Raw genomic sequence first — 25,761 nt, forward strand, 5'->3', positions numbered from 1 at the left:
GACCTTTCTCCTCCTTGAGTTGTCACCCTAAATAAGGAAAAATATATTTCTCAGAAATCTTCTTTTTATATCTTATTGGCCAGACATAGGCCTTATGCCCACCCCTATATTATTTAAAGGGGGGTGAGGGGAGGAGAAGGACTGCCATGACTGATCTAGACCAATAGTGATTCATCCTCCGGTGTTGGCACAATGCCCCCAAAACACAATCAGTCTTAGGGTGACCAGGAAGAAGATCTGATGCCCAGTGAGTAGGCAACTGACTGAAACAGCTCTGCTTACTATCAACTATGGTTGCTCCTTAAGACTCAGTATTTTCCTCTCTCTGACTCAAAGTCTCTGAAGTTCCATTCATCTTATGCCCAAAGAAGTTGCTCTGAAAAACAGTTGTGATGGGAAAGTTCTGTATAAACAAGAGTCTTCATTGTCTTAGTAAATACACCCAATGAGGTAAATATTAGAGTAGGATTGTGAACTCTAAGTAACTGGCTTTACTGGTGCTCTCAACCCCTTCATTGTTGGTTAAGGTAGCACTGTTTGAAAACTTATATGTTTTCCATTCCAGCTAAGGGCAGCAGCAGAGCCTAAATGAGGTATTGGAATAAGCACTGAATATCATGGAAGCTCATAGAAGAGGTCTGACTAGAAAGGAGAGCTCATATTAATGAGAAGTTGGCAATATTAGTAAATAGTTTCCCACTGAGACTTACAATTTTAAAATAAGGTGTTGTTTTTTGTTGTTGTGGGTTTTTTGTTGTTTTTTTTTTTTTTGGTGGGGGGTAAGGGGGTGCTGTGTGTATTGAACCAAGGACCAAATCATCCTAATCCTTTCTTCAAAATTTGTCTTCACCTTCTTTCCATTCACTCTCCTCCTATTAAGTCTCAACCACCCGAAACCTTTACCATTGTGGCAGAGTTCTATGTGTTTCCCTATTTGCCTCTCTCTGGCTTCTATTTGTTTGTCTCCTCTGGTGTGATGTTCTTCCATGTTCTAAATTTTATCCTATTACATACAATATAAACATTACTCCTGAGATTCAAGTGCTTTCTTTTTTCAAGAATTTTATTTATTTAAAAAATTATTTTTATTGTTGAAAGAATTATAGATGTCCCTCTTTTCTGCCCCATTGACCCCCTCTACCCCCTCCCCATACCTTCACCACACTATTGTCTGTGTCCATGCATATCTTAATATATATAAAAACCCAGGGTCCATAATGACCGACCGAAGGCTCGACCGAACACTGGAAGCCAGTCCTGCAGTCAATGCTGGGTTGCTACAGCGACCCAGCACTGACTGACAAGGGGGCTGCGGATCAGGCCCAGAGAGAGGCCCGGAGAGAGAGGCAGTGTCTGATCTACTGCCTCTGTGGCAGCTGTTGATTAGCCGTTGCCTCTCTCTTTCTCTCCAGGCTTCGCCAGCAGCCGTGCCTCTGTTTCTCTCCGGGCCTCTGTGGGGGCTGCTGATCAGCCCTGCCTCTCTGATCAGGCCCGGAGATAGGCCTGGAGATGCTGACTGGCATAGAAACTGACCAATCAGAACCAAATATGGGTGAACTGTGAGGAGCCAATGGCTGCCTAGGAGGCAGAGCTTTTGACACTGACTGGCATAGAAACCGACCAATCAGAACCAAATTGACCGGCAGGGGAGGGCCGTTGGGGGTGAGATCAGGCCATCAGGGGAGCAGTTGGGGGCGAGATCAGGCCAGCAGGGGAGGGCATTTGGGGGCAACCATGCTGGCAGGGGAGGGCAGTTGGGGGCTAGATCAGGCTGGCAGGAGAAAGCAGTTAGGGGCAATCAGGCCAGCAGGGGAGGGCAGTTAGGGGCAATCAGGCAGGCAGGCAGAGGCAGTTAGAGGCAATCAGGCAGGCAGGCAGAGTAGTTAGGGGTGATCAGGCAGGCAGGCAGGTGAGCAGTTAAGAGCCAGCGGTCCCAGATTGCGAGAGGGATGTCCGACCGCCTGTAGGATCGGGCCTAAACCGGTGGTCGGACATCCCCCAAGAGGTCCCTGATTGGAGAGGGTGCAGGTTGGGCTGAGGGAACCTCCCCACCCCCCCCCTGTGCATGAATTTCATGATTTCATGCACCAGGCCACTAGTATGTATATAAGTTCTTTGGTTAATCTCTGCACACCCTTGCCTTCCTTCTGAGATTCTTCAGTCTATTCCAAGTTTCTATGTCTCTGGCTCTATTTTGTTCATCAGTTTATTTTGTTCATTAGATTCCACAAATGCCAACTTTTCCTTAATATGAGCTCTCCTTTCTCATCAGACCTCTTCTATGGGCTTCCAAGATATTCAGTGCTCATTCCAATACCTCATTTAGGCTCTGCCGCTGCCCTCAGCTGGAATGTGTCTGTATACCTTTTCAAACATTAACCACCAAGTGGACAAAGAAGGGGTTGAGAGCAACAGTAAAGCCAGTCACTTAAGAGTTCACAATCATACTCTAAATTGTCCCCCCACTACTGATGGACTGAAACTAATCCATTTATGCTTGGTTAAGTTATAATTTTTTCCCATATACAAGTTTTGCCACAAATGCTAAGGTTATTGTATAAGTGTAGGAAATAACCTAGTGCTATATATTTGCACTGAAAGCTCATTAAAAACTTAATGATTGATTGATTTTTAAATAATTTAAACCATGAACACTGTTTTTACTTGGTCTTCCTCCACCTCAAATGTCCTTTTTATTGCATTATCTGCTATGTACTGCTAGGGTCAGGGTAAATTATGATTCCCCGTGTGAAAGGATAGGATAAGTTAGCTGTCTATTTACCCTCTTCCTGTGGATTGCATAATGCTGATCACCTGGTTGTGATAGAAACTGAAGTTTGAGGGAGGCCATGTCAAGTATCAGAAAAATAATGAGTTGGCTCCACAATCCCTAATCCTACCAATTCTATCCTTTGTCCATAAAGACACTAGAGTATATTTTGTTATCTTGATTTCAGACTTTGAGGAAAATAAATTCAGAAACTTAAGGTCTACCAGTTAGCACAATTATAATGAAGGCAGAAGTTCTGATAAATGTTTGAGAGAAAAAAAAATTGTAATGTGTCTGTTGTTTTCCAAAAGACATGTTTAACTATGGACTTGTGAAGAAGAAAAAGTCCCTCTGTAATTAGGACAGCAACATTTCTAAAGCATTTCCATAGCTTAAATGAGGTTGGATCTTAAATGTAAGAGTCTTTAGGTGGATTAAGAGAGGAGAAATTTATTAAAGAGAGGAAGGAAAGTATCTAATGTGTGATGATGATGATGGTGATGATAAAGAAGATAATTATGCCTGTGATGCTGGAAAAAAAAAATAGAATGACTTGAATTTCATGAATCATTCTGGTCATCAAAGCCATCATCAGAAAAAAATCATCTTCATGTGTGGTTTTACAGATAAGCTCCATACAGCTGGACATTACATTTATAATAACTTCTAAATAATATGCTGGTCTAGTATGCATATGGCCACACAAGTGAGTAATCATTATCTTTGTGTGTGTGTGTGTGTGTGTGTGTGTGTGTGTGTGTGTGTCTTGGATTTAACTATCTTAGTAATGGCAGGAACTTTGGGTTTTAACAGACTTCTGCATAGCAGAATTCAGTGTTTATTAACAGAAAGTCAATGGAAATTAGCCAACCCTGAGTTTTCACTTTTATCCCATTTCACAGAACTTGAGTGTAAGACAGGAAGAAAGTGAATTGATTTTCCACTTGAGAATTCTGTTAACCTGAAAGAAAATGTTAAGTCTACCAGGTGAGATCATTTGGGAAGAGGGAAGGCAGATATTACTCCTTTCCCCAATATCTTCCTTCATGTACCCCATTGACCTCTGCTCTGTTTTTCACTTTGCTTCTGTGTTCTTGTCTTCCAGTTCCTCCACACACTAGAAACCTGAGCCTGATTTTTTTTGTGATCTTTATTTTTTTAAATAATTCTTTATTGTTGAAAGTATTACATATGTCTCTCTTTTTCCCCCATTGACACCCTTCAGCCCCCCCCCTCCCCCCAGGCCTTCAGCACCCTATTGTCTGTGTCTATGGGTTATGCATACATGCATACAAGGTTGATTACCACCCCTCCACCCACCCTCCCCTGCCTTCCCTCTGAGATTCCACACTTTGTTCCATGCTTCCATGTCTCTGAGCATAATGATTTCTGATCCGAGATCATGAAATATTTAAAATTAAAATGGGGGAAAGTTTTGGGTCCAGAAACAAAAAAAATTAAAAACCACTGGTCTCTAATGTGTGCACAGACTGCCCTTAGAAAATAAAAACGAACAAGACAAACAAAAATGAAACAATGAAATAGAGTGAGTGTGCTCTGCTATTTAGGGGTTTCCCTATGTGTTTATCTCCAGGCTGGCTTTGTGTTTCAGTAGGTCACGAAGATATTAAGAGCAACAATTGAAATGATACTGTCCCTTAGGTCCACAAAAATATAGTTTAAAACGTATGAGTGAAGGACTTAAAATACTGTTTTTCTAAATTTATTACTTATGTCACTAAAGGTAGCATTCGGATCAGTATGAAGGATGTGATGGGAATGAGAAAACAGGAACGTTCCTTGCCCCCGCCCCCCCCCCTTTTTTTTGCTTCTACCAAGTAGAAATAGATCCAGTCCAGGTTTTCCATTCGACTCTGTCTCTGAATTTCGGCTGTGCACTAAGTAGCACGTTTCTCTCTCTCCCCTCCTTTCTCCTTCCCTCTAGCCTCCAGGATTCCTCTCTTCCTATTTCAGGAGGACTCTCTCACAGGCTCCCTCAGCCTGTGCGAAACTGAGGTTCCCTCTGGAACCCGTACATCCCCAACACATACCTCCACGCAGACACGTCCCCAAGAACCCCGCGCTCGCACCGACACACACACCCGCGCGCACACACACCCGCGCTCGCCCGTCCACCTCCCTCCCGGGAGAGCCGGCGCGCGTTCCCACCTCCGCCGCACACTTCGGCGAGTCGAGCTCGCCGCGCTCTAGGATTCTGCGGCTCGGAGCCCGGATCGCCGCTCTGAACCCTCATGGTGGATTCTGAAACAGTTTCCTCCTCTCTCTCTCGTTTCGATCGCACCCTTTTCGATCTGGGGGGCTAGCGGAGCCAGGCGGCTGCTTCCCCAGCCAGCCCAGTTTGGCTTGCCATCCCCATCTGGCTTCTAAAAGTTTGCTGAGCGCGGTCCAGAGGGCTGCGCGGCTCGTCCCCTCGGCTGGCGGAAGGGGGTGACGCTGGGCAGCGGCGAAGAGTGCGCCGCTGGCTCTGGCGGGCTTTCGGCTCGAGGGGCGAGGTGAAGAGCGCACGGGCCGTGTGGGGTTTACCGAGCTGGATTTGCATGGTGCACCATGCCTTCTTGGATCGGGGCTGTGATTCTTCCCCTCTCCGGGCTGCTGCTGTCCCTCCCGGCCGGGGCGGATGTGAAGGCTCGGAGCTGCGGCGAGGTCCGCCAGGCGTACAGCGCCAAGGGATTCAGCCTGGCGGACATCCCCTACCAGGAGATCGCAGGTAAGCCCGGGCGCGCGGCCCAGGAGGGCGGCAGCCCTCGGCGGCCACACATTTCCCGGGCCGCCCGGTGCCCTCCTCCTTTCCCCCCTGTTGCTGAGTTGTTGGTGTTCACTTTCTGTCAGGCTCTCCGGGCGCCGCGCCTCCGCGCCGGGCGGCGGATGCTCTCTCTCGGCAGCTCCCGCGGGGTTAGGTGTGCGCCTCCGCCGCCTCATTGTGTGCACACGCGGGAGCGCCCTCCTTCCTCCCTCCCTCCCTCCCGCCGCTCTCGCGCCCTGGCGCCCCCTTGCTCGTGGGCTCCCGCCGGGGAGCGCGGGACACTCGGGGGGTGGCCGCGGCGCGAGGGCAGATCGCTTAGCGGGATGCCCGCCCCACGCCTCTCGCTCGGGCAAACTTGGAAAAACTGCGGCCGCAGTTTGCCCAGCGCCACAGTCTGAGTGGCGCCTTCCCCGCTCCCGCCCTCACGCCGGCGGGGGCGGTGGAGAGACGCCGAGGGCTCCCTTCGCCCCTCGCTCCCAGCTCCACTCGCTGCGGGTCGGAGAGGCAGAGCGCGGTGCTGGGGCTCGGGGCGGGCGAGCTGGGGGACCCCCACCGGGGAACTCGGCCTCCCGACTCCCGCAGTTCCGGGCTGGTTTGCGGAGTTCTCGGGCTGCCTGTTTCTGATTTGGGGCGACTTTCCCCGAACGGTTTCTCCGTGCTGCCTGGGGTTGCTGTTGGTCACTTGAGGTTGGGGGGGGGGGGGGCAGGGGGGACCCCAGCCACCGGGCGCAGCGATGGGTCCTGAGCGCGGCCTCGTACGCCGGCTCTTGGAAGCTGAGCCAACTTAAGTGGGTGGTTCAGTAGTGGATTCATCCCAGGGTCTCCCGATCCAGTGTCGCCTGCGTGCCCGGCCCCGAGCATTATCCCACCGGGAGCTGGAGAGCCCCCACCCGCTTTCTGGGCGCCACTGTGCGGGTAGCACTTGGTCTGCCAGCACTTGCGCTGCAGCCTGGGCGCCTGTTTTCCGGCTCTTACCTCCAACCGAATCCGAGCTTCTCTGGGGCTCTGTGAATGAAACGAGTCCGGGAGAGGGGATCTGGTGGCTGCGAGAGGACTGAGCCGAGAGCCGCAGAGTGGGGCCGGGAGATGCTGCGAGGACGCGGGCTGCTCAAACTGGCCGCCCAAGTCCCCGGTGACCTCAGATGGCCAAGTCAAAACGCCGGATTCCCACCCGTTTTGTCCAAGAACTGGTCGATGGATGAAAAGCATTTTTTGCAGATAATCTTATAACATTTTCGCTATCTAGTGGAATTGCTCTTTTATTGTGGTTGATCTACAAACTCTACACGTGCGAGTTTTTACTTATGCCGAAACAAACACATTTATATGAATTTAGGCATTAAAAAATAGCCCATACTTCATGCTCACGGAGGAGTATTCTATACCGAGAGCCTTTTCCAATTCTGAGCCAGACACCGCCAGCCTCTGGTGAGCGGAAGGCGGAACCTGTGGTGAATTATAAGACTTCTTTTCTACCCCTGTCACTTCTCCCTTTTCCAGGACTCCTTAATTTGTTAATCAGTGAATAGAGGCCAGCGGCCCCTACAGCTCCTTAAGTTTCTCAACTCCCCTTTCCCTTTTGTCTACTGTTATTTCATTCTTTTTAATTAATTGATAAGGATCAGCTTTGTTCCCCGCCCCCCCCCCCCCCCACACACACACACCCCACCCCCGCCCGAAATCTCAGGGAATTCAACTTTTAAAAGGTTTGTAGTATGGGCGACTTCTTTTAGGATCTTTTTCTCTAATCTGGGATTTTATCAAACTATCCTTTAAACACATATATTTCCCCAACATGATTTCAGACCAGATATCTCAAAGAGGAAAACTGTGAGGTACTTTTAAACTGCTTCAGTGTTCAGTAGATGATGGGGCTTTCTGAAGAACAGTTCATGATGCAACTCTCCTTAATATCAAGGTGAAGGTGTTTAGTGAAAATGATTTCTTTGTGTAGTCATTATTTACTTTCCTGAGAACATTTGCAGGGGTTAAATAAATCCTCCAGTATATTTTTAACTACAATGGTCCCCCCCCACGCTTTTCCCTCCATCCCTTGACAATTACAGTGCTTGCTAATAGCTCTGAACTTCTAAAATGAGTGTACTTTCTAGGAGTAAGAGTACTATTTACTTGAAATGATCAAGGTACAGGTCACTGTGGAACAAGTGAATTATAAGATAATTGTATACCAAGGATATACTTTTTTTCCAACACAAACTTTACTTGGTACTACCTATTGCTGTTGAATTTATCACTTAGGAAATATGTCAGTTTATTAAATGAACACACTCTTCCTCTCCACCTCAGTTCCTCATAAAATTTGCATTTCATTATCTGGTGGTTATCCTTTCTTTGAACTCCTTTCCATCCTATGCCCTGTTTGGACTTTTAATGTTTTGCTTGAGAAACGGCATATGCCATTTGTTTGCCAGGGAACATGCATTTAAAGGAACCGCTGTTCAGAATTTAGCTTCATGAGATCTGTTTCTAATTGAAAGCCATTTGCAGGTAGCTTGCCTGGTAAAAAAAAAAAAAAAAAAAAGAAAAGTAATGAGGACATTATGTTTCATCACAACATTATTAAAGATTTACTCAGAACTCACAATTGTGAAATAATGTTGCCCTTTTCTATTCTAAGTTAAAAGGGAGTTCTTCAAACTCAACAGATGAGGGACTGTGATGGGTAATATATAAAGTTACACTCTCAGAGAGTGGTTGGGAGGGAGGAGGCTGTCAAGGGGCAGTTTGTACCATTAATCTTCACTCAGCCTTGATTTTAAAGCATCCCAGGCAGATCAGATGGATCTGTCCTTGTTTGAAAGACCTCCAAAGGGGCAGACTCTTAAGCCCCTCTCAGCAATCCATTCTAATACCTAGTCATTCTTATGGTACCAAAATGTTTCCAGATATCTAGCCAAAAGCCTTCACAGCATGCTTGCTTATTTTCTCTTGTTCTATCTTCTAGGAAGATATTGAGCAGGGGATCATCCAGTTCTTTGTAGGGACTGTTATTCTGATCAAAGGTCAGTGTGAAACATCCCAGTCTTTCTTTGAGCACCAGTAATATTATCTCATTTTCCAACCTGACTCATCTTGATGGCTCTGAACTGTTAAAGGAACTCCACAGCTGAAAAGAGCATCCGCTTAAAAGTCTGGGCAATTCAGGAAATGTTGTTTGAGGCTTACTGTGCCAATCTTTTATGCTTTGAGCATTCTTGGAGTTATTTATTGTAATACTGTGTAGCTGATTTAATGGTACTTCCTAGCCTACATGCTCACTTTTTTCATTAATTATCAGATGCAACTTTATTTAGCAACCCCATATATAGGAATTTCTATGTACCCAGCACCTATTTGAAAACATTACCAATTTTTAAACATTAAATAGACATCGCCTTACCTGCTCCTTCTAATAACTTAGAAGGTTATTATTATTATTATCATTATTTCCATTTCCTGGATGGAAAGACTGAGCAGCAGAGAGACTTAAATAATTAATTTGCCCAAGGATGAGAAAGTGAGGGGGCTAGAATTCAAACCCAGGCACTTGGTTCCATAGACTGAACCATGGCCAATACATTTTTGTATTTGTTGAATGCATGCATTGTAAAATCATTTTCCCCTCACCTAATATTGTATAAAGCTTGGTATTATCAATCACCATATATATTCCCTCACAGTTCATGACGAATATTTTTTTTATTTATTTGCAAAATCTACAATTTTCAGAATCACTTTGATTTTGGATTTTCTGTTCTCAGGAATTGGCCACACTGCCACCACTAAATTATCCCTGTATTTATGCATATTCCCTGTCATTTGAGTTGTATAGATGTGGTTATGTAAAAGGTAGAACCTAAAGAACTTCTGTTTTGTTTTGTTGGTTGCAATATACCAGATTCATTGGAATATTGGGTTAGTCCCACAAACCTTGCAATAGGAAGCTATCATGTGGATAGAGGGAGAAGGAACATTTCTTCAAATTAGGGAAAAAAAAAATATATAACTAACAGTATTAGTTCTCAGTATTAACTTTGCCCCTTTTTCTGTCTCCGGTGTTTTGAGAGTTGGACTACAGCTGGATATTTAAAAAAAGTATTAAGCAGAAACAGACTCATAGATACAGAGAACAGACCAATGGTTGCCCGAGGGGAGGGCGATTGGGGGACTGGGAGAAAAAGGTGAAGGGGTGGAGGAGTACAGATTGGCAGTTACACAGTACTCATGGGATATAAAGCACAGCATCGCGAATATAGTCAATAATATTGTAATAACTGTGTATGGTGCCAGATGGGTACTGGGAATATTGGGAGGCCACTTTGTAGAGCATATGATTGTCTAACAACTATTCTGTACACCTGAAACTGAAACAAAATAATATTGAATGTAAACTGTAATTGAAAAAAATTAAAAAAAGAAAGTATTAAACTTTTCCTCATCTCTTTGATAGTAATTTATAAAAAAAAAAAAAAATCTAAAAATCTATCCCAAAGTCTAAAATTTAAAAAAATACAGGACATTCTCTTATACTCTGCTAGTGGACAGGAAACTTTCTGGTTTCACATTTGAGAATATGTAATTCTTCCCTTTCCCTGGCCTTGGTTCAGTAGTCCTTTTCTTTCGTAGGTAGGCTTCCCAAGGAACCTGTCCTCCCTCCCTCTGCTCCCCCGGCAAACCGGCTTACTTAATGTTTGCCATCAGCACAAATATTTTTTTCAGTTTGCATGCAGATATCACCTTAACATAAATGGAAAAACAGTGTTTGGTAACTCTTTTATAGACATGTTAAATTTCCAAGTTGGGGATACATTATTTAATTTCCATTTATCTGCCTGCTGCACTAATCTCTGATTTTTTCCCCCCTTCCATTTAGTTGGCTGATATCTTTAAAATCATCTCAAAGTGTGAGGTATAAAAGGGTTAGCTGAAAATCAATTTTTTTTTTTTTTTGTTACTGATTTGTCCAGTCACTAGATTTCTAAAAGAATCATATTAATTCTGGCTATCAAAGCAATCTAAAATCTGGACTGTTAGGAGTGCCACTTATTAATCTCTTGATTTGGGAATTAATTTTAGCATGATCCTTGTGAACAGAGATATGTTAGATGATTTAATTAAAGGATAATAAGTCATCATTAGGAAAAAGAGTTCATTTGAGTTGACTGATATACTCTTTTACAAAAAACTCACATTTTTTCTCTCTATTGTTGAAAGTATTATATATGGTCCCCTTTTCCCCCTTGACCCTTTATAGCCTCCCCGCCCCCCTGTCCCTGGCCTTCACCACCCTATTGTCTGTGTCCATAGGTTATGCATATATGCATATAAATTCTTTAGTTGATCTCTTCCCACCCACCCCTGCCTTCCCTCTGAGATTGGACAGTCTTTTCCATGCTTACAAGTCTCTAAATCTATTTTGTTCATCAGTTTATTTTGTTCATTAGATTCCACATATGAGTGAGATCATGTGATACTTGTCTTTTTCTGACTGGCTTATTTCGCTTAGCATAATATTCTCTAGGTCCCTCCATGCTGTCTCAAAGGGTAAGAGATCCTTCTTATTTACTGCTGCATAGTATTCCATGTGTAAATGTACCACAGCTTTTTTATCCACTCATATACTGATGGGTACTTGGGCTGTTTCCAGATCTTAGCTATTGTAAATTGTCCTGCTATGAACATAGGGGTGCATATATCCTTTCTGATTGGTGTTTCTGGTTTCTTAGGATATATTCCTAGAAGTGGGATCACTGGGTCCAATGGCAGTTCCATGTTTAATTTTCGAGGAAACTCCATACTGTTTTCCATAATGGCTGCACCAGTCTGCATTCCCACCTGCAGTGTAATAGTTTCTCTTTTCTCCATATCCTCACCAGCACTTGTCATTTGTTGATGGTATCCATTCTGATAGGTGATACCTCATTGTTGTTTTAATTAGCATCTCTCCTGATTATCAGTTACTTTGAAAATTTTTTCATATGTATTGTGGCCATCTGTATGTCCACTTTGGAGAAGTGTCTATTTCGGTCCTTTGCCCATTTTTTTATTGGATTGTTTGTCTTCCTTTTGTTAAGTTGTATGAGTTCCTTATACGTATATTTTGGATATTAACCCTTTATCAGATGTATCATTGCCAAATATGTTCTCCCATACAATGGCTCCCTTTTCATTTTGTTGATGGTTTCTTTTGCTGTGCGGAAGCTTTTTATTTTGATGTAGTCCCACTTGTTTATTTTCTCCTTTGTTTCCTTTGCCCTAGGAGATGTATCGGTGGACATATTGCTACGAGAGCTGTCTGAGATTTTGCTGCTTATGATTTCTAGGATTTTTATGGTTTTATCTGTTACATTTAAGTCTTTTATCCACTTTGAGTTTATTTTTGTGTATGGTGTAAGTTGGTGGTCTAGTTTCATTTTTTTTGCATCTATCTGTCCAATTTTTCCAACACCATTTATTGACAAAACTGGCTTGACTCTATTGTATGCTCTTGCCTCCTTTGTCAAATATTAATTGAGTGTAATGGCTTGAGTCAATTTCTGGGGTCTCTGTTCTGTTCCATTGATCTATATGTCTGTTCTTGTGCCAGTACCAGGCTGTTTTGATTATAGTGGCTTTGTAGAATAACTTGATGTCTGGTATTGTGATCCCTCCAACTTTGTTCTTCTTTATCAAGATTGCTGTGGCTATTCGGGGTCTTTTTTGGGTCCATATAAATTTTTGGAGTATTTGTTCTAGGTCTGTGAAATATGCCGTTGGTATTTTAATGGGGATTGCGTTGAATCTATACATTGTTTTGGGTAGTATGGACATTTTAATGATGTTTATTTTTTCAATCCATGAAAAAGCATATTCTTCCACTTGTTTATCTCTTCCTCTATCTCTTTTTTCAACACCTGCAGTTTTCCAAGTACAAGTCTGTAACCTCCTTTGTTAAGTTTATCCCTAAGTATCTTAATTTTTTTTTTTGTTGCAAAAACTCACATCTTTAAATTGCACCCCATGTTATAACCTTGGGCATGGAAATGTCGGCCACAATCAAAAGTGATTTCAAATATACAGCATTATGTCCTTTAAAATATTATAGTATACACATTGCATCATAATTTATGTAAGAGCATGACCAGTGGTCTTATATAATTATGGGCCAGTTTTATGAACACTTAAAAAATTCCAAATGATTAAGTCCTTTTAAACCAAAGCGACCTACCATTTAGTCACTAGATTTGTATAGAAGTATGAGTTTAGGTTAAACATTGTAGTAAAAGATTTGTTGATAAAATAATTTTAATAGTTTAATCTTAACTTATATTGAAGCTCACAAAAGTAACATTATAAGATTTTTTTTTTCTCCCCTTAATTCTCATCTTTCAAAAGACTTTTAGCAATGTCAGTAAGGTGACTTAGAGTTGTCTTGCCAATATAAACAGAATACTTAATATTCATTTAAACTTGGTGCTTATATCCCTTTACAGACCAAATTCTTTTCTGTTAAATTCTTTAGCTGGCACATAATTTGACTTTAAATGGTGTCATAGATTTCCCCAGCAGAATTCATTTTTTCAGTGATATACATGATACTATTTGAAAGTGTAATTGACTCCCTGGGATGGCATATTTATAAATAAAGGGTTTCAGAGTGGCAGGTCTTAGGTAAAGGTTTAAAAATTCTAATAAACCTGGAAAGAAATATTTAAGAGTTTTGAATAAACCTGGATGAAAAATATTTTTAAACAAATGTACCACTTAGTAACAAAGAAAAATAGAAGTGTGATTTCACATTTACACATCATCCAGGTTAATTATTTTTCTGACCTATTCTTGATTTCCTTTAGGCATTTTTTTTTTTGCATTCATCCAATAAATATTTCTTGTTTACCTACTATGTGTAAGTCACTGTGCCAGGTGCTGGATATAGGACTCCAGGGAACTTTAATCCAAGAAGAGAAGCAGAAAATAAGGGCACCATTTACAGGGAATGGCTGAGATAAAGTGCACAGCACTGGGGTACCTGGCACTATGAAGGCATTTAATAGGAGCATTTGATCTCATCACAGGGTTATGGAAATGCTTCCTTGAGAAAGAGCAATGCAAAGTCTGTACGGGAAGGGGACGCTGGAGGGTATGCTCATTGCCCACATGGTAAGAAGACTCTGAAAGCATGAGAGAAATTCCAGAACCTGGGGGAAACAGTTAGTGAATGGAGAACGGGCTGAGAGAGGGACAGGAGAAGCAGCCGGAGGACCAGGTTAATGACCAGGTACATGATCCAAAGATGACCCATGCATATTGGCCCTATGTTTACCTTTTCACCATCGGCATGGACCCTTAGTTCTGTAGCCGATGGGTGGTGCTAAATTAATGTTTTTACACATCTAGCTGTTTAAACATAGCCCAAAGAAGCACATATATTTTAAAAAGTATGTTTTTATTGATTTTAGAGAGAGAGGAAGGGAGAGGGAGAGAGAAACATCGATCCGTTACCTCCCATATGCACCCTGACCAGGGCTCGAACCCGAAATCTGGGTACGTGCCATGACCAGGAATCGAACTGGCAACCTTTCAGTGCACGGGGACAGCACTCAACCAGCTGAGCCACACATGCCAGGGCAAGAAGCATATTTTTAATTATTTAGAGACTCCCTGTTTTGTGTTCTCCAGAATTGCAGCCAGCATCTACTAGCCAGGTATAAGTCAGACCTGGGGCCTGTAAAAGACTCCAAGCCAGTACTGCACTCCACACCCTACGGCTGATCAACAATCTCCCTCTTCCCTTAATCTCCCTCTTCCCTCTAACCTGGAGTTCCCTTAACCTCTTCCCCTTCCTGGTAGTAGCCCCTCTGTTATCTCTGGAATGGGTCGTGCTGTGAGGGATATCCCCTCATATGCCATCAGTCAGTTACACCCAAATAAAGCTCCTTGGGTCCTACTGTCAATCTCCTGGCCCTGTCTCTTTCCTTGATCGGCCCTGAAATCCCTAGAACTCACTACAATGACTTTGGCCTTTAGCCTAGGGCAGTGAGAAGCTGGTGAGGAATTGTTTTAGTCAGGATTGGACATGGTTTTGAATGGTACTTTGGTTGCTTTGTAGAGAATGGATCAGGGGGAATTAAAAGCAGATATAGGGAGAGAAGGAGATGTTAACTTTGAACTAGAGTGGTGACTGTGGAAGTGAAATGAAGTAGAAGGATTCAAGAAACGTTTAGGAGGTGAAGTTGATACCACCAAAAGACTATTAATCAAGCACAAGTTATTCATTGAGCATCTACTATGTGATTGACAATAAATAGAGAGGGGTGTGTGTGTTTGTGAAACAGAGAGAGAGAGAGATTGATAGAAAGAAGCAAGTGTCCCAGAAATATTCATTGAGTTTATAAGGCCATATAAGTACTTTTTAAATATGCTTTTTAGTAGAAACTACACTTAACATCATAAAACTTGCAGAGGACTTAAGGACATCAGTATGGCTGAGAGAAAGGGATTTCCCAAATAGGGTGTGAGTGTGAATTGTTAGCTCCCAGAAGGCATAGAATTATCAAAATGTATGTCATCAGCTGTGCCCATTTTGAAACTTAAGTCCAAGTTCTTTGTCCTGTAGCAGTGTAAAAAACAATCTTAAAATTTTCACCAGGAAGAACGAATTAAATTGTTACACCATTCTCCAAGATTTAAACAATGCTGTGTCCATGACATAAGTACCAAATATCACTTATAATGATTCTAATGATAAGAATCACAGAATAAAGTAGTTTCCATGACCTTGCTGAAAGCAGAAGGTAAAATTTAATTGGGACTATATTTGTCAGCGTTCTCCAGAGAAACAGAACCAATAGGATATATTTCTGCATCTGTCTCAAGCTATAGATATAAGAGGAGATTTATTATAGAAATTGACTCCCAAGATTATGGAGGCCGAGATGTTCCATGATCAGCTGTCTGGAAGCTGGAGACTCAGGAAAGTAGTGGTATAATTCAGTTCTCCAAAGCCAAAGGCCTGAGAACAGAGTGGGGAAGGGGCACTGATGTAAGTCTTGGAGTCCAAGGCCTGAGAACCAGAACCTCTGATGCTCCAAGGTAGGAAAAGATGGACATCCGAGCTCTGGAAGAGAGAGGGAATTCCTCATCTTTTGTCTTTTTGTTCTGTTTGAGTGACCAATGGATTGGATTATGCATGCCCAGATTGGTCACTAATTCTACAGAATCAAATGGCAATCTCTTCCAGAAACACCCTCATACACACAGACACCCAGAAATAATGTTTTACCAGCTATCTAGGCATTCTTTAGGCCAATCAATGACACGTAAAATTATCCATGACAGGAACCTTGAAGCATGGGGTAACATTTGACAAAAGGGCATCAAGGAAGAAGGCATTCATGGTGGGTTACATGTGTGACCAAAATAGTGCATGTGGAGGATAGTACAGTACAGAAAGGGGGTCTATTAAGAACTTGAGAGAACAGAGAGAGTGGAGTTTTTGATGGGCCTTGAAAATCCTAGCTTTTATACGGTAGGAAGTAGGTCATCATCCTAGGTTCTTGGCAGTGAAGTGATATGATGAAAGTTTTGGTTTGGATTGGTCAAACACTACAAACAGGATGAAAAGGAAGGCAAATCTTGAAAGGCCCAGGGGGAGAGAAGGAGGAAAGCCAGTGAGCTGTTTTAGACACTAAAGCGTGAGATGCTGAGGGCCTCCATGAGTATGAGAGGAGAGAGGAAGGAGTGAATGAGTTCATCAGAGAAGGAAGAGGCCAAATTGAAAGGGAAAAAAACTTTACTCTGCTATCTAAAAGTTTCAGTAAGAGTTTAAGGAAGACAAGATATTAAACGCTTGCCTGAAATAATTGGTGTCACTTAAGATACTTTTGGCAGCAGGTCACAGAAAATGCTGAAGCAACTGGCTTACACATTCAGGGAAAGCCATTATTTCACATAAGAAGTCCCAACATAGAACAGCTCTAGGAGCAAGGAAGTGGGAAGTGGGAAGTGGGAAGTTAACAGTATTACCAGGGTCCCAGGTTCTCTGTATCTTTCAGCCCCGAGACCCGAATTCCACCAGGTCAGTTCCATTACGGAAACAAGGTGCCTGCTGGAGTACCAAGAGTCAAAGCCTCGTTATAACGGCCGGAGGCACAAAAAGAGATGATTTCTTGTGTGTGTCTTCACTGATGAGCCAGACTACCCTCAGAAGTGCCGCAGAAGATTTACTCACCTTTCTCATTCCAGAATTGCTTCCTGTGCCCGTGCCTGGAAGAGGAAGGAAAGGGACCATGGCCTTTGACCTGGACCAGTCATAGTTACATCCTCACACAGGCACTGCTGTCCACCTTCCCCGAGTGTGTGGCCACTGAAGTGCTTGGTTAATCTTCATAAGAATACCAAAGAATTGATGGGGTAATGGAACAATTGAGAGGAGCTACGCACCCTGTCCGACTTAATTAGGCATTTGGCATCATTGCTTTAGTCCAGTGTGTCTCAACTCTGGTCAGTGGTGAACCTATAAATGTTTAACACTTGGCTCTCAGGAGGCAGGGACTGGGGAGACCTGAGTGTAACCTTTGCCAATTTCTGTGGTATAAATTTTCCCACCATGACTGATTTTAAGCTAGTAATAATTTAACAAGCAGTTCACAGAATTCCTGAAAATTTAACAATTGGTCTTTTTTGAGTTGGAAAGAGCCAGGGCTATCTTGGAATCATGAGAGATTTTGTGTGTGTGTGTGTGTGTGTGTGTGTGTGTGTGTGTGTGTGCGCGCCTATACTTGGGCTCCGTCTTCAGATATTCTGATTTAATTGACCTGGGACTGGATAGTCTCCTTCTTTCTGTCTTCTCTCCCTACTTTCCTGCTTGTCTTCATATATATGCATTCCGCATCCATGGAAGAGAACCAGTGATCTAGAGCTGAGGTTCATAGACTTCATCATGCTTCAGATTCATTGGAGGGCTTGTTAAACACAAATGCCTGTACCCTGCTCCCCAAGTTTCAGATTCAGTAGTTCTTGAGTAGGGCCTGTGCTTTGCATTCTGATAAGTTCCTAGGTTATGCTGATGCTGTTGGTCCAGGCACCGTCCTTTGAGTCTCTGGGGGCCACACTCTAGGTGCATTCATTGCAGTTTTAAATACAGGTGTTTGTCAAGTAGACAGTCAAATTTGGGCAATGACCTTGTGTTATTTTTCACCTTGATCTTGGGTCAGAATCAATCTTCACGGAGAAAGTGTTGCTATTCCAAATTGTACCCATGGATCTCCTCAGACCTTTCAAATGTTTACATTGGCCACTAGGGGGACTAAGAGAAAGATTGATTGGATCAATTCAATTCATAATTATGCTTGGAACAAAGGGGCCTAAGCCAGCTGCCAAGGGCACATCTGCACAAGTAGGAGAGAACTTCAGCATTGTGGAAAACATTTTTTCTTTCTCTGTCAAAATCCTATTATTCATTGCTAATATGTCAGGCTTTCTATGGTTACATAGGACTTATTATTTTTTGTCTTTTTTAGAAGATCTGACTAGGGTAAATTCTATCCCCTACCCCTTCTTTGAGCTGTTTTTCATACACTAGCCTCCTAAGTGCAGATGTAGTCATTTTTTCCCCTGATCTCTAGACTCTTCTGCAAAAAGACTACATTTAGAGCTGGTCACTTCATTTTATACTCATTTAATTAAAGATGTAACATAATACATTCTGGGTATGCACAACTGTGACCTGTAGGCTTTATTTATTTGCTAGTCTGTTTGCACCTTATTTGAGTTCTTGGATTTCTTGAAAAATGGGCTTGCTTTCTTTGTGCCCCCAGGACAGCTGGGATTAGCAGGGTCAGTGCTCCTGAGCTGAAATCAGGGATCCACAGGTATTTCCTCTTAAAGGTTGCTAAGAAGTTGAGGCAACTTTTTTTTTCCCCAAAGAAAGCACTTTGAAGTCTTCGGAAAAAGATGACTAACTTTCAATTATTATTTTCTTAATGGGTCAGAATAGCTCCAAGTCAATAGCAATTTCGAAATGAACTTGAAAAAAGCCACCATGCTTTTATATATTACGAAATGGCAGGCATTAGCTTTTCCTTGAAAAAGTAAAAAATTATATATATATATATATATATATATCTTTAGCTGTTTGCTTTTACTATTTTATTCCAAATCCCAACAATTGGGATTTTTCAAAACTTTAAAAAATGGTAAACTTTAAAATAGCTGATTTTCTTTCTTTCTTTCTTTCTTCTTTCTTTCTTTCTTTTTTCTTTCTTTTTTCTTCTTCTTTTTTTTTCTTTCACAGCAAAAAATTTAACACATGTTTTCAAATGATCTTTGATATAGTGAGGGCTCTAGTTTGAAACAAAGAATTTGTAATTCTGAAGTATTAATATCTGGAAGTGCAGGGTTCCTGAACACTCCTACTGGATCTGCTACAGCTTCTTTCCAAGCTATGTATTTGCATCCTACCAAGGGACCATAGTGTACTGTTACTTTTACATTGTCAAGTGCTAATGTGTGAAAGCCTTTTATTGTGCTTTTACTACTCATTTGATTAAGTGGTATCTTATTCAATATTCTTTCACTGAGTTGGGGGTATTCAGACACCAGGAGGTCAAGTACTATGTTAAAAGCTCAGGCCAATCTTTTTATATGACTGCAATAAAGAATATATTCATTTTACTTATATTACCACCTGGCTCTCATAAAAGGTCAGTTTCAACTGAATATAAAATAGGTTGCAAATGGCAAATCTTATGTCATCAACAACAAAATTATTATATGTAATTGCTTTTCAATTGCCACCTTCCCCTCTTTTAAAAAAAAGTAACTTGGAGATTTCTTAAAATCAGAGATCATCATGATGCGCTTTGTACAATAGACATGAAATTGTATAAATCCAAGCTTTTCTATTTTAGGCAAGAAAATATGTATAGGATAAACCATTTACATTCCAGTCAAAAACAACAAGTTAGGTGCTTAAGTTAGTTATTCACAGCAAAAAAACATGAAACTATACTTTTTTTTTATTTTGTACTTATCTTAATTTAACAAATTCACTTTGAATCAATTTCTCAGCCTAGGTTATTGATGTAAAGATAAATAATTTAATATTGCAAGAAGTTACATGCATAAACATAAGCCAATTGCTATGATTTAAGAGTGGCAATTTATTCTTATCCAGACCATGCTTACTAAATTATACAAAGCTTTTCAGTTTAGCAAAGGGTTTACTATATGTAGAAATATAGATGATAATAATCTTAACTCTGTATTGTAACCAAGGTTGTGTTTTATAACAGGGATAACAATTTCTTATAACTGAAAAAACCTAACACATTTAAAAATTAATTTTAATCTTGATCGCCATTCGTTTATACAGTACAACTCTTGACACACCCATCATTTTTCCTCTGAAATATTTATTTTCAAAAGTATGACCTTGCATTTGCAAAAAGTTTGAAAAATGCTGTATGTTTTGAAAGGCTTTGAAGCCGTATTATTTTGAAAAAAAAAAAAAAAAAAAAGAGCCAGTCTCACAATTACTATCATCAGGAAACATAGAAAGAGGGAATACAAATAAGCAAGAGCAGACTTTTCCCAGATTGACTTTTCCTAAAGCTATCTTCATTCAGGGTGACAATTCCGATTTTAACCTAATTAAGCGTTAGAGAGAATCAGTATCCCAAGAGAAAAGCCTGCAGGTTCCTGGAAGTCCCGGGTCCGCTCCTTCCCTCCCAGACCCTGCCTGGGAGCTGCTCTCTGGGGCTTGGGGCCGGTGCCATGGATGCCCAGAAGGAGGCTCTGCTGTGCAGCGCCCGCCGTTAGGTGCACCTTTAGCCACATTTCACCCTGGTTACTGTGGAATTGATTTTCACGGCTCATGACAGAAGCTGTTTTCAGCCCTTGAAAAGGAAGTGGCTGGGGCTGATACTCCTAACACAAACAGCAAATTGCTCCATGGCTTTCATAGCATTCGAGGTCTGTTACCTTAAGGTTCTAATGGCCTTTTAACAGTGTTTCCAGCTGAGCAGCAGATGTAAAGGATACTGAACATTGAAAGCACTGTTCTTTTTCCCCCCCTTCCCTGAAAGAATCATTTTTTAACAGACATTGTACTAACACCATAGCCCAGGACCCATTCAGTGGCATGTTCGTTTTGAAAAAAACTGAATCAAATCTCAGATAAATATAAAGTACTGTCAGTACCATAAATCTGTCACTTGATTGGGCTGTGTGCCATAGTACAGCCCATCAGGACCTGGGATTATGTCACCATTAGCAGTGAACCCACTTGGTAGTATTTCAGCAGGGAGAAAAGTAATTAATAGAACCCCATGAAGCCTCTAAAACACCTTACACTTTTAAGTGGATTCATTTGAATCCTACAAGTTGCAGGGTATTTCTGACACCACTACATTCAACGTCTAGAATAATATCCAGTCTACTTTTGGTCTCCCTGTCTGTTGTTCTGAGTGTTCGTTTTGACCTTCTGTTGGTCAGGGTGTGAAATGTTTCCCAAACAGGCCGCTAAGCTCTCCCAGCACGTGAAGCTAAAGGCCTTTAAACTAAGCTTTTGTCTGTTGAAGAAGGTCGGTGTTTCAGCCTTGTGGACTTCTGGGGAAAAAGCGAAACATAACCAAACACCACTTGTCGAATTGGATCGTATTTTTTTTTTTTTACAAAATTAGAGAAACAGTGTGTCTTTTGATTTCACTTCGGTTCCAGCACTGCTTCATATTTCAGGTTTCCAGTGGTAACTAGACGAGGTAAGAGAAAAACAGCCCTGCCGGTGAGTCATCAGTCCGCCCTCCCGGAACTCGCCTCTTTTACAAGCTTTTGGAAGGACCTTTAGGAAGTGTGAACTGCCACCATTTGTATTGGACCACATTGAAAATATGCACACACTGCAACCTCCATGTGAAAAGGCACGCAATTTCCCCTCCCTCCTTCTCCTGCTTTCTTCTCCCTCTTCCCTCTCTTCTTCACTCACACAGCCTATCTGGTTTTGGGTAACAGGACAAAAAGAATAGTGTGATGGATGGAATTTAACATTCAGTGTGGTCCGCTGAGCCCTTGCAGGTAACAGTGACACACGTGGGGCCCTTGCTTTGGTGTCCTGAGTACGCAAGACTGGCCTCGACTCTTGGTTCTACTGCTCAGCCTTTTCTACACCTCTCTGTGCCTCAGCTTTGTTTTTTGTTTGTTTAAATTTACACACAGAAATAAGAACAGTCTTTACATCTCATATTGTGATTGTATTAAATGAGTTAACATGCTCTTAAAATAGTGCCTGACACAGAATAAAGGCTATATACATGTTTGTTAAATAATAAATACAGGTAACAAATCGATCTCTTGATGGGATGGGGAGTGACAAGGGAATGACTCTTCTTGGGAAAAGGGGAAGGGTGAGTTTCCTTGGGCTTCTCCCACCTCCAGGGCCCTGCTGGCCCACGTGGCTGATGTCTGGGGTTGGTGTGCTTTGTGATCTGAACTTGTGCAACTTGGGAAGGATCTGGTGGACCCCTTTTCTGGAGTATTCACCATCTCCTTGGTCTTTCTGGCCCTGCAGGCCTCCTGAATCCCTGGCTTGTCCTTCCTCTGTCCCCTGGCCCACCTGTCACCTTGATCACTTGTTATGGTGTGACCATGGCAAGCTGCTTTCTGATATTGCCTAGGAGGGCTCCCTAGAGCCAGACCTGTGTCCCCCAGTGTGGGAGGAGCCCTCACTCTGAGCACTCTGCACCTCCAAGTTTACTCTAAGACCTTTGCCAGGTAGCCCATCAGGCAGTCTCTTCACAGATTCCCACATCCCTCTTCTCTTTGTCTTTTCGGTATTGAGGTAAAGCTCAGAGAGGAGAAACTGGGGAACTTGGAGGGGACCATGACCTTCCCTTCACCTCCTTTCTTCCCACAGACCCCTGGGGAAGGGATGGGTTTGCTACCTTTTCTCTTTGTAGCTGGACCTCAAGCCCTTCAGCCAGGACGGGAGACCTTTGTCTCCTAAAGAGGTCAGGTGACACCTGACACCCATGCCTGCCATTGGAGGTGGAAGCCTGTGAGAAAACAATGAATTAAGGGGAGCACAAAATGAAGTCAGTTAAGTATTTGTAAGATATCATCCCTGTTCCATGTGCAGTATGAAAACCTCTGAAGAATCTCTCAAACATCAAGTGAACTCAGAATAATACAGATTCTTTATGTTAATGGGAATCTTTGAGCTTCTTGGCAGATGGTTTTATATAGAAGCAAAATAATTTAATTCCTTGTTTTGTGCTTATTAATTGGTTATTTTCAAGTTTTCTTACCTCTTTGAATCCTGGTTTTCTTATCTATATAAAAGAGCAATAACATTGCCTGGCTCATGATAATTTTCTTTCTTTTTTTTTGAGGATTAAGTGTTATAGTGCATGTGAATAGTCTGATAGAGAGAAGTCTCCAGCAAATGTTATTTCTTTTTTCCTCCCAATTTCTTCCTGAAACATGTATCATGATGAGAAATCTTCCTACTTCTTATTCAGAAGAGGAGAGAAGCCTAGTAGGCTATAATCTCCACTCTAAGATTTAGTCATTTTTAATTTCCTTTTATGATAAGCTTCTAAGAGAGAAGCTGTAATAGAACATTAAAAGGTGATCTTTGAAATGCTGTTAAATGTCAAATAGCAAATCTTTTAAAAAACATTTACTTTCTCTTCTTTTTGGTCTTCTTGGCAATGGCTCTGAAATTTCTCTTTCATGTCACTTTCACAGGTTACATTCTGTTGTACATACTGCCAGCAGAGTGATATATTTGACAAATTGCTTTGGTTATTTTAATTTGCTTAAACCAGTGATTCTCACACTTGAGTAGACATCAGAATCACCCAGAAGACTTGTTCAGATGTGGGTCCCACTCTGGGAGTTTTTGATTTAGTAGATCTCAGATGATGCTGATGCTGATGGTTCCTAGACCACACTTTGAGAACCACTACTTAAAGTTCAAGCTTAAACTATCAATGGCTTGACAATAAATTCCAGCCTTGGTTTAACATTTGAGAACTCAAACTATCTTTCTAACTTATTTCCAAGCCCCTTCTTCTAGAATTTCTGTCTGATAAAACATTTTCACCAAACTTTCTTTCATTTTTTAAATTCTTATTTTTATTTATTTATATAGGCAGAGGGGGAGGGGAGAGAGAGAGAGAGAGAGAGAGAGAGAGAGAGAGAGAGAGAGAGAGAGATTTGGTATTCCACTTATTTACGCATTCATTGGTTGATGCTTGTATGTGCCCTGACCTAGATTCCACAACCTTGGAGTATCCAGATAATGCTCTATCCAACTGAGCTACCTGGCCAGAGACTAAACATTTCTTTCTGTGTCTCATTTTATTTGCTAACACTCATGACAATGCTTGGTCTGTCCTTCCCACTTTTTTCAACCAAGTAAAATCCAATTTGGCTCAAATTTTCATTCATGAGTTTGTCCTAGGCTACCTACTCCATATTTTCTCCTTCTTTGCCAAGCTTTGTCTATTCATTTGGTAAGTAATCAAATTTCACCTCCTCAGGACTCTTACTTAGACTGTCTTGAGTCATTTAAAATGAGTCCCTTAATTTTGTTTCCCAAATTTGCCTCTTGGATAGCTGAGGGCACTTTAAAACATTTGTTCTCCTCAGAGCACAATGCTTGTCCATAGTAAGGGCTTAATAAATAATTGACTATTCCTTCATTGGAAGTATAAAAGAGATTTTATTTTTTTGGCCAGGCATTCCAGACAACTTTAAGTGAGATCAAAACTAAATGGTGTAATATAAGGATACCCTTCTATTTTCTTTGAAAGATTACAGCTAATAAGTTATAGTAGCTTAAGGCAGTGGAAATCAATTTGGGAAAGTACAGACCACCAGAGTTTGTTGTGTGGAACTCAACATGCATTTTTTTTGCTTTCATTTTATTTTAACCATAATGTTTCTCCCAAAGAAGTATCTACCATATATAACTGTATGTCAAAATGCTTTTTCAAAATGTGGCATATTTGAGATATCACTGACAGCAATTTTCAAATACCTGAAAAGTTTAGAGAAGTTAAATATAAAGAGAACTTTAAATTGCAGCAACATTTCCTTGGAGATAGATTGATAGAGAGCAAAGTTAGTTTACAAAGTCAGGCCTAGGGATAAAGCAGTCAAATTGTACCACCTTTGCATGATCTGTGTATGATGGAGGCTTTGAATAATAAATTGTGCCAGTGGAATTTTTATAGGAACCACTTGTAATTTTGTGAATTCCATTTGAAGCTGTTGCCTACCTTGGTTCTTTTAACTGACATCAGTGTAGGTCAGCAAAATTTATTTTTAATTACTTGGTTAAAGAATAACACCCACAGTTTCCCTGCAACAGAGTAGTGAGGATAGACAGATGGTTAATTTCAATATAATGTAATGAATGGAGAGATAAAAGGCACTGGGAGCTTAGAAGAAAGTAGGTAGATGTTGGAGGACAGGTAAAGGTAAGGCGTTGGAGGGGGAGGGGAAGAAGTGAGGGCTCTGAATCAGGGATTATGAAGTGCCCTTCTTCTCCACTAGAAAAATGAATTTCTGATATAGTCTTAATTGTTTTTTTCACATAAGTGGATGAACCCTATTTCTGTAGTAAATAGGGAAGATTAGATTCTTCTGTTAAAAAGAAAATCATGCCCTATGAACTCCCTAAAAAGTGGGCAACTCTGGTTTTGAAAGTTGCATCATTTGACCTTTGTTCAAGCAAATAAAATGTGCATCTGTCCTTATGGAATTGTATTTAACCCTGAATTATTTTAAGTCCTTATATTTTAACTAGATTTCTGATGACATGTTAGGAACTTAACCCCATTTATCACATGACAATTTCTGCTTAAAGAAATGTAGTTTTAAATGGCAATAATTCTGCCATTTCATGTACAAATATTATTTTAAGAACATTAGTATACGATGGTGCTGTGTATTTAAAAAAATTGTATACATCATAGCTACCCTATGAAAGTGAGTATGATATGTGTAAATAGACATATAAATATTTTGATAAAGATGACACTAATGGAGTGGCGATTTTTTATTTTATTTTTACTTGTTGCCAATGGTGGCTAAAAAGACCAATTCGTGCTGTGAATTCCTTTCACTAACTTTCTTACAGAGATGGTGCAATAAGTGGTTCCAGCTGGAGAAAAGGTGAAACCACGTTAGCTTTCTTGTGCCCTCTGTCATCTGCCTTGGTTTATTTTTTAGTTTCTCTGTT

General features: G+C 41.4%; 1 protein-coding gene across 1 annotated transcript in view; it reads left to right on the forward strand.

The window, feature by feature from the left end:
* The first annotated feature begins 5,212 nt into the window (after window positions 1–5,212).
* GPC6 (glypican 6) overlaps window positions 5,213–25,761 on the forward strand; it is a 1,127,407-nt gene continuing 1,106,858 nt past the window's right edge. Inside the window, exon 1 of the mRNA XM_008156480.3 lies at window positions 5,213–5,498. Within this exon, the coding sequence (XP_008154702.2) occupies window positions 5,339–5,498 (160 nt within the window). The 5' untranslated portion in view covers window positions 5,213–5,338. The remainder of the gene's footprint in view (window positions 5,499–25,761) is intronic.

Source organism: Eptesicus fuscus, chromosome 8 (assembly GCF_027574615.1).
Source record: "Eptesicus fuscus isolate TK198812 chromosome 8, DD_ASM_mEF_20220401, whole genome shotgun sequence".
In the NCBI taxonomy this organism is placed as follows: Eukaryota; Metazoa; Chordata; class Mammalia; order Chiroptera; family Vespertilionidae; genus Eptesicus; species Eptesicus fuscus.